At 36.8% G+C, this 13,348-nt stretch overlaps 1 protein-coding gene across 2 annotated transcripts in view; it reads left to right on the top strand.

Annotated features, from left to right (window-relative positions):
- LOC145037267 (uncharacterized) overlaps positions 1–12,581 on the top strand; it is a 43,297-nt gene extending 30,716 nt beyond the window's left edge. The window contains exons 3-4 of one of the 2 annotated variants that reach the window (XM_078985888.1): positions 11,602–12,279; positions 12,367–12,581. In XM_078985888.1, the coding sequence (XP_078842014.1) occupies positions 11,602–12,279; positions 12,367–12,375 (687 nt within the window). In that variant the 3' untranslated portion in view covers positions 12,376–12,581. Of the gene's footprint in view, positions 1–6,443; positions 6,573–11,601; positions 12,280–12,366 lie in introns of those variants that run through there. The other variant, XR_013678710.1, reaches the window with a different exon arrangement.
- The last annotated feature ends 767 nt before the right edge of the window (positions 12,582–13,348 follow it).

Below are 13,348 nucleotides of genomic sequence, written 5' to 3'. Positions count from 1 at the left end.
GTACCCTCGAATTCCAAGGGAATTGGGACGAGCACTTACCTCTAGTAGAATTTTCCTACAACAATAGTTTTCACTCGAGCATCAAGATGGCACCTTATCAAGCCTTGTATGGACAGAAGTGTCGTACGCCGTCTTGTTGGCTTGAAGCCGGAGAGAAGCAGTTTATGGGCCCGGAGATAGTCCATGAGACTGCTGAGAAATTGAAGGTGATTAGGGAAAGAATGTTAGCAGCTCAGGAATCGTCAGAAGAGCTATGCTGACAAGAAAAGACGACCGATAACCTTCGAAGTTGGGGATTCCGTTTTGCTTAAAGTCTCACCGTGGAAGGGACTTATACGATTTGGGAAACGAGGAAAGTTGAGTCCAAGGTTTATTGGACCGTACAAAGTTCTTCAGAAGATTGGGAACCAAGCTTACAAGCTGGAATTGCCCGAAGAACTCAATGGTATTCATAACACCTTCCATGTGTGTTATTTGAGGAAATTCATGGGAGATGCTCCCGACATAATTCCAATCTTAGAGTTAAGAATGGATGAGAATAAGAGGTTAATCGAAGAGCCCGAGGCAATTGTTGACCGTAAGACTAAGAAGCTACGACGCAAGATGGTCGACTTAGTGCTAGTCCGATGTAAACATTCGAATGGGCCAAATCGCACTTGGGAAATAGAGAGTGACATGATGAGTTGCTACCCTCATCTGTTTGCTGATGCATGATTCCGGGACGGAATCATCCTAAGGGGGAGAGAATTGAAACATCCAGGTTTCGGGGCTAAGCATTTTTAGATGATGTAGTAGTCTAGGTCAACTATTGCAACTCTTTTTGATGTAATAAAGATGAAATATTTTAATTCTATGTGAATTATGTGTATTTGTGTGCTTATTACTTTATTATAAATATATATATTTAATAAAGACTAAAAATAAGCGTTAAAATTAAAGTGTGAGATAAGCCCGATATCTCTACATAAAGTTGTAGTGGTCGAAACAAGGATTCCGAGGATATAAAGAACGCCAAAATCCGAGTTATAACGAAGAAGTTATGGTCCGCCGAAGTTTTTCGGCAAAACCGGCATGGCACCGGGAGACGTAAATAGTGAATTTACGATGAAGGGATTTTTAGCCTTAGTGATCTAAACCAAAGTTGTAGTATATGTTAAAATGAGAACATCCATAAAAAGAACACCCAAATCTGACTTCGCATGAGGAAGTAATGATTTTTTTAAGATTCGGCTTAGCAGTGCACGACCCGAAACTCGAATTTTAGTTTGAGCGGTTTTTGGCTTATGCAACCTAAATGAGAGTTGAAGATCTCATTAATAGGAAATCAATGGTAAAAAGACAGACGAAAACAGAGTCCGTATGTAGAGGTTATGAATTTTACGCGGACGTTTAACAGTATAATCTTCTTGTACTATTAAATTTAAGATCGGTCGAGAATTAACCCACGGAGTCAAAATGAAAGTTGTAGATCTTATTATTACCTAAGCGTGGATATAAAGAACGTCAAAAACGGAGGTCGTATGTGAAAGTTACAGATTTTAGAAGTCGGAAGTGTGCTGTGCGAAAATGGGTGATGTGGCACAATCTTGGCCATTGCTTTCTCCCAAAGGCTTGCCACCAGATGGTGACATGTGGCACCAATTTCAGCCACATTTCACCCTATAAATACCACCTCTCCCACCTCATTTTCTTCACACATTTCCCATTCTTTCTTCTCTTTACTCTCTCTCTCTCTCTAGAACCTCTCTCTAGCCCCGAAATCCCCCGAAAAGCCTAGGGAACCTCCCTAGCACGAGGCGGAAGCTCCGGAGTGCTCGACGGCTCTGAGAAGAAGAGCTTTTCGACTCGGAAACGCTGCTCCAAGCAAATCCTGATTTTCTATAAAACCCGCTGTAAGTGAGCTACGCCTACGCTATTTTTAATATAGCTTTTATTTAATTATAGTAATGTTATTAGGAACTTATAATAAATACTTGGGCTATTATTATGGGTTATATAAGTATTTTTTGATGCTTATATGATAATAATAATAGCTAGACTATTAATTAGTCTCGACGAATAATAAACTAAACTCTAGTGGTAATAATACTAGGTTTCGTCGAAGAAAATTCTTTTTAAGAAGCGAAGCGCTGTCTGAGTTCGGAATCACCACGTTTTTAGGTGAGTGCATCGTTACTTTCAGCTTACACATAGATATGAAGTATTTAATATAAATTACGTGCTATGTGTGCATATTATCTGAATACTTACTATCTATGCTAGATGAACGTTTTATACATGTTTTCAAAGATTTAAACTGTATATGTATTTTATATCTACAAAATGTGTTGGGTAAAACATGGGTAGATGTAATAGTTGCTATGTGACAAAATAAAATAATGAGAGGGCTCGTTATAGATGTTATTGATGATTCAGTCATCTAGCGGAGTATAGATGACGACCACAGACTATTCTAGACAGTCCAGTGGAACACTAGCAGGCTCGCAACCTGTAGGTGTTTATTCGAACTGTGTGTTTATTTGAACTGTGTGCTCACCAGATGTACTCCATCCCCCACATGGTTGCCTTAAGGACATTTGTTGCTAAGGAATCCCCTTAGCAGTAATGTCCATCCCGATGATAATCCTTAGGATAGGTCCCTTATGATAGATGCTTAAGGACGTAATGTGAGGATAACGGGAATGGGTAATCGGGTTTGTTTAATTGAATGAAGTTAATAAACTGATTTATTGTGGGTTGAAAACCCTATGTGCTCACCAGGCTCCCAAGCCTGACCCACTCAGTTTTATGTATTACTGGTAGTGGCGCTTGAGCATATATATGATGTTTGGACAAGGGATTACGGATATAGGCTTGTAGATATGAAATAATGTAGTAAGGCTTGTATTGTACTGTTTATGCTTTTGATCTGTACGAACATGACATCCCGAATCTTTTAATGAAATACATTTATATGGAAATGCTTTTGATAAATCTTTATCATATTATTGTTTTGGGACAAATTCCGCAACACTTTTATTTAAAATGTTACTCTGATTTTTAAACAAAGCATAAACAAACCGGTCTTTTCTGGCCGTGATTTTGGGGATGTCACACTGAGACACACTCAACAAACTATGATTTAATTCGGGAGCAAAGTTGACATTCTCGAAACTTAACACCTTATTTGTGAGGGTTCCTCTCTGAGTGATCTTGCCACCTTCTCCACCCGCAAAGGAAACATATGCACCATTAAAAAGATTGAATGTTGTTCAGTTGGGAGATGTCTCCTTTCATATTCTGGGAGTAGCCGCTGTCAACGAACCAAGGTCTGATGACATTCCCCCGCAACTGTCCTTGCAAAATGTGCGGGTTCATTTAGATTTGGGAACCTAGTTCATTACTTTCCTGGGTTGTCCCGTTGCCTTTTCAGATTTATCATTATTTACTAATTTTTCAGAGGATACAGATGATGGATTGGAACTTATTTTGGGTATCCATTGATAATTAGGTTTTCTAACAGTCATCGATGGTTTTGAAACATGATTTTAATTAGTTTGCTTTGAGCATCTGGGTTTTCTACCAGAATTGGTTGAAGACCCAGAGCTACTCCTTGACGAAACCAATCTTGGCTGAGCCATGTTTGGTTTTGGCAAACTCTTCGGGACTTTGTTACGAAAAACCTTTTTATTAATTTTAAAAACTCTCCGTCCAATCATCATTTCGAGAACGAGTTCTAGAGGATTTTCTAGTTAAAGACCTTCCTCTAAATTCGTTCTCTCCTCTTGGTGACATATAATGTACAAACATTCTATTATGACAATTTCTAGCTATATGACCACCAATACCACAATTAAAACAAATATGTTTGTTATTGTTAAAACATATATTGCATTTTTTAGATTGGTTTTCCATACCAACACCCTTGCTTTTCTCACATGAACATGAACAAGAATTAGGTTGTGAGACAAGTGAGAGTGTATCAAATGGAGAAACTTGTGAATCTGGTGGTTTTTCATTAGTATCATCACAAACATTAGAATTGTCAACCACATCATCAACCACTTTAAAACCATTAAAATCAATATTAAAAGGTGCAGAAACATCACAAAAAACATTATTACTTGCAACATCAGAAAATTAAATTCTTTATTTAAAACTAAAACTTCAGGTTCAGACTCAGTTTTATTTTCAGAAACAGATCCTTCAATTTCGTTCTTTGACTGATTTAATGATTGATCTGCATGAGAAGTAGAAATGTTAATACTTTCAACATTAATAAACCCTCCCGAAACAAAACCAGATGGCTTGCCATAAACCATGGATGGTTTGTAACGCCCGTAGATCCGGGCTAGTCAATTTAGAGATAATAGGGGTCGAAAATAACTTTTCAAAATATTATTTAGAATAAATAATTTGAACCAAGTTGTACTATATTTCACAAGGTGTCCGTACATATAAAGAACGCCGAAATCCGAGTTATAACGAAGAAGTTATGACTCGTCGAAGTTTCGCGACGAAACCGGCAAGCGTAAAAAGTGAATTTACGATAGAGCAAGATTTAGCCTTAGTGATCTAAATGAAAGTCGTAGAATATGTTAAACCGAGAAAATCCATAAAAAGAACGCCCAAATCTGACTTCGTATGAAGAAGTTATGATTTTTCTAAGATTCGGCTTAGCAGTGTACAACCCGAAACTCGAATTTTAGTTCGAGCAGTTTTTGGCTTATGCGACCTAAATGAGAGTTGAAGACCTCATTAATAGGAACTCAACAGTAAAAAGACAGACGAAAACGGAGTCCGTACGAAGGAGTTACGAATTCTTTGCGGTCATTTAACAGTCTAAACGCCTCGTACTATTAAATTTAAGATCGGTCGAGAACTAGCCAACGGAGTCAAAATGAAAGTTGTAGATATTATTTTTACCTACGTGTGGATATAAAAAACGTCCAAAACGGAGGTCGTATGTGAAAGTTACGGATTTTAGAAGTTGGAAGTGTGTTGTGCGAAAATGGGTGATGTGGCACAATCTTGGCCATTGCTTTCTCCCCAAGTCTTGCCACTAGATGGTGACATGTGGTACCAAGTTCAGCCATTTTCACCCTATAAATACCACCTCTACCACCCTCATTTTCTTCACACCTTTCCCATTCTTTCTTCTCTTTACTCTCTCTCTCTAGAACCTCTCCCTAGCCCTGAAATCCCCCGAAAAGCCTAGGGAATCTCCCTAGCACGAGGCGGAAGCCCCGGAGTGCTCGACGGCTCCGAGAAGAAGAGCTTTTCGGCTCGTAAACGCTGCTCCAAGAAAAGCCTGGTTTTCTATAAAACCCGCTGTAAGTGAGCTACGCCTACGCTATTTTTAATGTAGTTTTTATTTAATTATATTAACGTTATTAAGAACATATAATAAATACTTGGGCTATTATTATGGGTTATATAAGTATTTTTTTAACGCTTATATAATAGTAATAATAGCTAGACTATTAATTAGTCTCGGCGAATATAGACTAAAATCTATTGGTGATAATACTAGGTTTCGTCGAAGGAAATTATTTTAAAGTAAACGAAGCATTGTCCGAGTACCAAGTTACCACCTTCTCAAGTGAGTGCATGGTCCCTTTCATCTTACACATAGATATGAAGTATTTATTATATAATTTACGTGTTGTGAGTGCATGGTCCCCTTCATCTTACACATAGATATGAAGTATTTATTATATAATTTACGTGTTGTGAGTGCATAGTCCCTTTCATCTTACACATAGATATGAAGTATTTTAATATAAATTACGTGCTATGTGTACATATTGTCTGAATACTTGCTGTCTATGCTGAGTGAAAGATTTTTATACCTGTTTTAAATGATTTAAACTGTATACTTATTTTATATCTACAAAACGTGTTGGGAAAAACATGGGTAGATGAAATAGTTGTTTTGTGATAACACGATGGGAGACATCAGTGTTATCAGTGATCCCGTCATCTAGTGGAGTATAGATGACGACTATGGACGATACTAGACGGTCCAGTGGAACGATAGCAGTTACGTAACATGTAGGTATTTTTGAACTAGGTGCTCATTAGGTATTTTTGAACTGAGTGTGTTCACTACGTATCTTTGAATTGAGTTTGTTCACTAGGTATTTTGAACTAAGTGTGTTCACTAGTTACTTTTGAACTAAGTGTTTACCAGATGTTTCGGACTACGTGTTCACCAGATATATTCTATAAGCCTTGGTAATGATGGACTTCGTGTCGATTCCTTAGGATGATCCTTAGGACTAAATAAACGAAGAATAGCTTATTCTTAGGGTAGATCCTTAAGACTAAAGAAGATAATGGGGATGAGTAATTGGGTTGATTGTTTGATTGTTTAAACATAATAATTATATTATTGTGGGTTGAAAACCCTATGTACTCACCAGGTTTCCCAACCTGACCCGCTCAGTTTATTTATATCACAGGTGTTGATACGAAGTCACTTTACACTGAGAGATTTAAAGAGATGTAGATCACTAGTGTAAATAAATGTAAGTTCTGTTTATGCTTATGTTCCTGTATTGACGATGACATCCCAAACGTTTTAAAATGAATAAAGTACATTTCTTCGGAAATGTTTTAATAACGTATTTATCATGTTTTTCTGGGAACAAATTCCGCAACATTTTTATTAAAAGAAGAACTCTGATTTTTATAAAGCATAAACAAAAAATCGATCTTTTCTGGCCGTGAAAATGGGGATGTCACATGGTTCATTGGCAATCTCCTCCTTGGACAAAGGTTGAAATTGATATGAATGATTGAAAGGAGGAGGCACTTTATCATACCTTAGACCCTTTGACTGATTATGTTTAAATTGCATGCAGTGATCTATCATGTTGGCAACTACCTCACTTGATACATCAAATTATCTAAAATCAAAATCAACAGTTTCAAATTTGCCCTTTAATGTTTCAAGTTCAGTAACTAACTCAACGTTCTCTCTCTTTATGTAATCATAATTTTCACATTTATTACTATAGTCTTCCTGAAGTCTTCTAAAGTCCTTAATTTTAGTTTCTAACTGGGCCTTAAGAGGTTTTTGTCCTTTTCTAAGTTGATAACCCTCACATCTAAGATCATTTACTTATGTTCCTATATTGACGATGGCATCCCAAACATTTTAAAATGAATAAAGTACGTTTCTTCGGAAATGTTTTAATAACGTATTTATCATGTTTTTCTGGGAACAAATTCCGCAACATTTTTATTAAAAGAAGAACTTTGATTTTTATAAAGCATAAACAAAAAATCGGTCTTTTCTGGCCGTGAAAATGGGGATGTCACAGTTGGTATCAGAGTATTAGTTTAAGTGAACTAGGAATATGGATTTATTTCTAGACTTAAACTTAGAATGCTAAGCGATGATTGTGAGGTGTGAGCACTAGCTTAATTTAGGAATGATGCCTAAATTACTTTTATGCGCTAAATGATTTGTTATGCTATAGTTTGATAGGGTCTATGGTCTGTTGCCGACCGGATCTGGAAAACTTATGTGTTTAGGATTCTAAACGTACGAATACGATATTAGAACTAGCATATAAACGTTTCGGAGCGATAAGGATGATTTAAACGCCAATCCTATGTAAGGGTCTAGATTCACCTTATTCGGTGTATAGATCAAGATGGCAAGGACCCGTAGCGGAAACGTAAATGCAAATGAGAATAGGAACCAACCCCCAGTGGTTCAGCAAATACCTATTGTAGAAGAAGTTGCACCTGAGCCAGTCACCATGGCTGGAGTTCAAGCCATGATTCGGGTTATGCTAGCTGAACAAAGGGAAGAAATGAGGCGGATGTTGAATAGGGACGAACCTACGATGCCCACTGAGCAACCCGAGCTGATTCCTGAGCAATCGGAGGAAGGGAACTACAGCCGCCAAGTGAGTCAAGTGGGGACTCAAGGTGATCAAAGGGATGGCCCGGAGAGGAGAAACGACAAGGATGGGCGAATGTACAAGACTTTCTTGGGTGCGAAACCACCAAGTCTCTCAGGAAGCCCAAAGCCTATTGAGATTATGGATTGGATCTCAGAGATGGAGATGGTGTTTGAGAGCTGTGACTGTAGCGAGAAACAGAAGACCGTCTTCGCTGTAAGACAACTGAAAACTGGAGTTTTGAGCTGGTGGAAGCTATTGGTAGATACGATGCCACGAGGAGAAGCCTTAAGGATGTCATGGGAAGAGTTCTTGGAACAGTTGAAAATGCAGTACTGCTCAGAGATAGATCTGATAGACCTAAACAATGAGTTTCAGAACCTGAAGAAATGGAAGATGAGTGTTGATGAGTATGCCACCGCATTCACTGAGAGGATGAAGCTATTCCCCTACTTGGTGCCTACTGAACTCTCCAAGATTGATAGGTTTGCTAACGGATTACCCACTGACTTTGGCCCAATGGTCAAGATGGCAACTACCTTGAAAACAGCTAGGGGTGTGCATGGGTCGGTTTGGGTCGGTTTTGGACTCAAACCCAACCCAACCCATAAATGGTCGGTTTCTGGTTTTTAGAACCCAATAGGATCGGTTTCTGGTCAGTTCGGTTTCTTGGGTTCTGAGGTCGGTTTGGGCGGTTTTTCGGTTTCTTGGGTTCAACCCATACACTCACGGGTTCTGGGTTTAAGGTTTTAACCCATTTTCCACAAATGAAGCAACAAGTTAGATACTTAAAAAAATAACAAATTTAAGTTAAGTACTTCAAAAAACATGACTCTTACACAAATAGTCAATTACAAGTTACAACTAAAGCCCGAAATAGTCTATTACAACTAAAACACAATCAAGTATGGGTGGTTTCTTGGGTTGGATGGGTCGGTTTCTTGGGGCGGTTTGTCGGTTTTAAGTATGGGTCGGTTTCTTGGGTTGGATGGGTCGGTTTCTGGTTAGAAACCGAACCCGAACCCGATTTTTCGGTTTCTAAAAATATCAAACCCAAACCGTCGGTTTTGCTTCGGTTTCGGTTTTTTCGGTTTCGGTTTTGTCGGTTTTAGTCGGTTTCTCGGTTTTTTGGTTTGGGTTTGCTCACCCCTAAAAACAGTTGTTAGGGCAGCTAAGAATGTAGAGGCCCAGATAAGGAAAAAGGGTCTAGAAAAAGATAAGGCAGGAGAGAAGCGGAAGTTTGAAGGATCTTCAAGGTCCAACAAGGAGAGAAAATTCTCGAAGCCTGGAGGAGGTGAAGCAAGATGGTGTGATAAATGCAAGAAGAAACACTTTGGAAAATGCGGCGAAGAGGTGACATGTTTCTGTTGGATTAGTGTCTAAGTCCATAACTATTTTGGTATGTACTTGACCCGATGGTGCATGGTCCTTTTGGGTTGCCTTCACCAAAGCAACTTGATTGGAGAAATAAATAGAGAGAGAGGTTATTATGATTTATTAATATGTTATAAGAATAATATATTAAAGGAGAAATCATATTTGTTTAATTAATATTTGTCAATAATTAATTAGGAATTAATTTTGTGATCAAGTGTAATTAATTAAACTAGAGGGGCTGATTTGTAATTATGTGATAGTTACAAAATAAGGTAAGGATTATCTTAAATATAGGGTGAACGAATTTAAGGAGATAATGCCTTAGAATTCGACTAGGATAAGGGTTTCTAAGACTTATCTTATGGTTACTTGGTGGGCAAGCAACTAGCTAAGGATAAGGACTAGAACCCTAATCTCTACACCTATATAAACACCCCTTGGTTCATGAATTCGTGTATCCCTTCCCAAGAAGTCCTAAGGACGAATTCCTACCTCTCTCCTCTCTCTTTATACCTTCTCCATTTGCTCTTGGTGTTTGTAAGCCATTAGAGGAGTGACACTTGTGACTCTAAGCCTTCCAAAGTCAATTCAAGGAGGAATTAGAATTGTTATTGCTACATAACAATCAAGGGATGATCTTAAACCTAATTACATATTAATATGATTACTTGAATCTAGAATTAGGGTTTATAGGCTTGGATAACTTGCATGTACAATAGAGAGACCTAGATCCAAGCATTAGGGTTTGTATGAGCACATAGGATGTCTTATGACCAAAACCCATCAGTGGTATTAGAGCCTAGCTTGGTTTCAATTGTATTGATGCATTGCATATATAAAAAATTCGATTTTTGGTGATCAGATAGTGTTTATCTCGGGATTTCTTGTTGTTTTTGCATACGGATAGTTACCTTATCATGTTAGATCAATATTAATCCGATTATATGATATATTTGACTATATTTTTGATCTAAATGAAGATATTTATCAATTAATAAGATAATTGTTTCCTTATAAGATAATTGATTAATTATTTTGAGTAAATTGATAAATTGTTTTGCAAGAAATCATTAAATAAATCAAATATGGATAATTATGTGATTAAATGTTAATTTAAAATTATTCGTTATTTGATCATTGTTGTTATGAAAAGTTTCATATTTTCCCCTTTAGGTTTTATAGTTTAAATTTGAACCCAAAAGTTTTGTTGTTTTGAAATTTAAAACAGTTAAAACCCTAATGTTTTGAAAAAAGGTTTCAAAACTTGCCCTCAAGTTTTGGAATTTAAAAGTTGATTAAAAAGTTTAATTAGGACTGTTAAATTCTAAAACCCTAGTTTTGAAAAGTTCAAATACACCCTTATGGTTTTATTAATTAATTAAGGTGTATAGTTAAAAGAGATTTAATAAATCCATAAAAGTTTAGGTTAACCATTTAATTGAATTAAAAGTATAATTGTTAAATTTGATCACCTAATATTTTAAAAGTGTAAAATGCACCCTATACTATATATAACATTAAAAGTCTAACATTATATATATGTATGATTAAAAGTCAGTCTTACCGTTAGTAGGCCTCATTCACGAAGCTGGTCTATAAGGGGTGTTTAAGGAAATTGCCTATAAAATGGCGATTGAATGAGTATCCACTCTTACCCACCGCACTCTTGACTAGTGGAGGGTCGTTAGCCGAACGTGTAGGATAGGACGAAACCTTCCATTATAAGTATAATGAAATACAAAGTAACTAAATGTTTTTCAAATTCCCAATCTTAGTTACTTAAGCAAAAGTGAATTGATGCAATTCCATGAAATTACACTTTGTGCCCTTGCAAAGACGTTAGTGGAGCGTGTGTGGTTTACCGGCACACTAAATGGTTCTAAGAAAAGGTAGCAAAGGGTGACTCAATGTTTGTCATAGTTCGGTGGAGCGTGTGTGGTTTACCGGCACATCGAATAGGTGACTGTAACATGTGAGGGCACCATGTAAGTTTGCATGGTTATTCACACCCGCTTTGTGATCCTCGGCATCCCAGTCACAAACAAGAGGGGCATATCGAGATTTAAACATGCCATTGAAATGTTCAATGAATCTCAAAGGATCTAGGAGTTTTCATAGATTTAAAACTTAAATTTCTTTTTCGTTTTTCATGGTGGAAATTAGTGAATCGTCATTCACTTACCTTTAAATATTCTGCAACTAGATTACGCCATCCCTCTTCTAGGTTGTAGCATATTGTGTTGGGTTCTAGCCTTAGTATCTCATTTGGGTGATTTACTAAGGACTCAATCGATCAACTAACTTGAATTTGTTTTCTCCCGTTTTGTAGATGTCAAAGTTCGACAACTATGGTCTTCCCAAATCCCGTGGAACAAGCATTCCACATGAAGATGATATTCCACGATTCGATCGAGGAACAAGAAATCATGTTTCACTTCCTCCTCCTCCAATTATTCTCGCTAACCCACAAGATTGTAAAATTGAAAGGTTCAATATCACTCAAACCCTTTTGGCAAGTAAACATAAAGAAGGAAAGTCGGTGTGTGCACACGTCTTAGGGATGAAGTCACACATTGATAGGTTAAGAATGATGGGATCCGTTGTCGGTGAAGAGATGGCTGTTGATTGGGTTCTTCAATCACTTCCTAACTCGTATAGTGAGTTCGTAAGAGAGTACTATATGATGAACCACGACGTGACCTTTATTGATCTCACCTATATGCTTATAGCTGCTGAATCAACAATGGTTTGGCGCAATAGAAAAGAAAAGTTGATTGGTGAATCTGCCTTCAAGACCTCTATGGATATAGACAATGGCAATGAAAGACATGCAATGATCGAAAAGTTTGATCATAAGAGAAAGACGATGTCTGAAGTAGTTCCATGTGTTGTTCCAAAAGAGTCAATTTGCTTTTATTGCCAAGAGAAGGGGCCTTGGAGACAAACTTGCCCTATTTACCTAAGAGATCTAAGAGATGGGAGAGTCAAAAGTATGACTACGCTTCAGGTAAAATCCACTATCTAACTCTGCTAAGTTCCTATTCATTGATTCTTAATACATGATGTGATAAGATTGCATTTGAATGTTTTGCAGGATCGGTGAAAAAAAGGAAGCTTGATAAGATAGCAAGATGAATCTAATCACAAGAGATGGATCTCGATCGCATGGACTTGAAGATTGGATTTTGAGCGTAGATAGTTATGATAGAGCTGTTAGAAATTTTCCTTTTACATAGTTTTCAATAGATTTTGCATTGTAAGGACAAATGTTTTTCCGCTGCTTTTATAAAATAAATTTTGTTTGACTTATTTATTTATTTGTTTACTTCCTTGTAATGAAATCGTTATGAAAATTGATGTTTGCATATTTCTACAACGAATGGATATGATTCTTAGTTATGTTATTTATGGAAATGTCGAGAATTTACCAAATAGGGAGAGTTTCTCATCGCCCAAATTTCAATTGGACTGAAAATTGGAATCACGCAACTTGGTTGCATGATGAATGAGAAATTTCATATTTGGAAATTAGACAAATTCGTTGACAAAGTGTCAAGTGAAGGATTAGGAGATCGAGTACACAAAGTTTTGGGTTGATCAAGTTCACCATAAGAGTAACAAAGATATTCGTCATGATTTACTAAAGGTTTAATAAATATGATTATACTTACAGGATTAAGTGTAATTCTAAATTGATTAAAGGGTTTAGATCAATAGTAGAACGAATAAGAAGAATCAAGTAGGCAGAAAAATAAAAGTTTCTCCATTCTAAGAAGAAGGGAGAGTAGCTTTTATGCTTTATGATAGATCTTAATGATTAAGAACCATATCTCAATTGATCCTCTAAGTGAGTCTTAGTACAATTGTATGTTTAAGAAAAGGAATCAAGGATTGAAGAAATGGTTAAATCAAGAAGTCTATCATACTTCGTTCCAATAACAAGTCTTAAAGTTAAGATTGTGACAATGAGTGAAAAGTATTAAAGGTTTATAACATCCATCAAATGTGGAAAATTGTGATGTCTTGAATAAGACAAAGACCGACTAGGACCAATTTATGAAGTGTTTTGATAAAAA

Source organism: Lactuca saligna, chromosome 3 (genome assembly GCF_052625555.1).
Source record: "Lactuca saligna cultivar CGN05327 chromosome 3, ASM5262555v1, whole genome shotgun sequence".
Classification (NCBI taxonomy): domain Eukaryota; kingdom Viridiplantae; phylum Streptophyta; class Magnoliopsida; order Asterales; family Asteraceae; genus Lactuca; species Lactuca saligna.
Note: the sequence above shows the minus strand (reverse complement) of the source record. Positions and strands in the feature narration are given on the sequence as shown.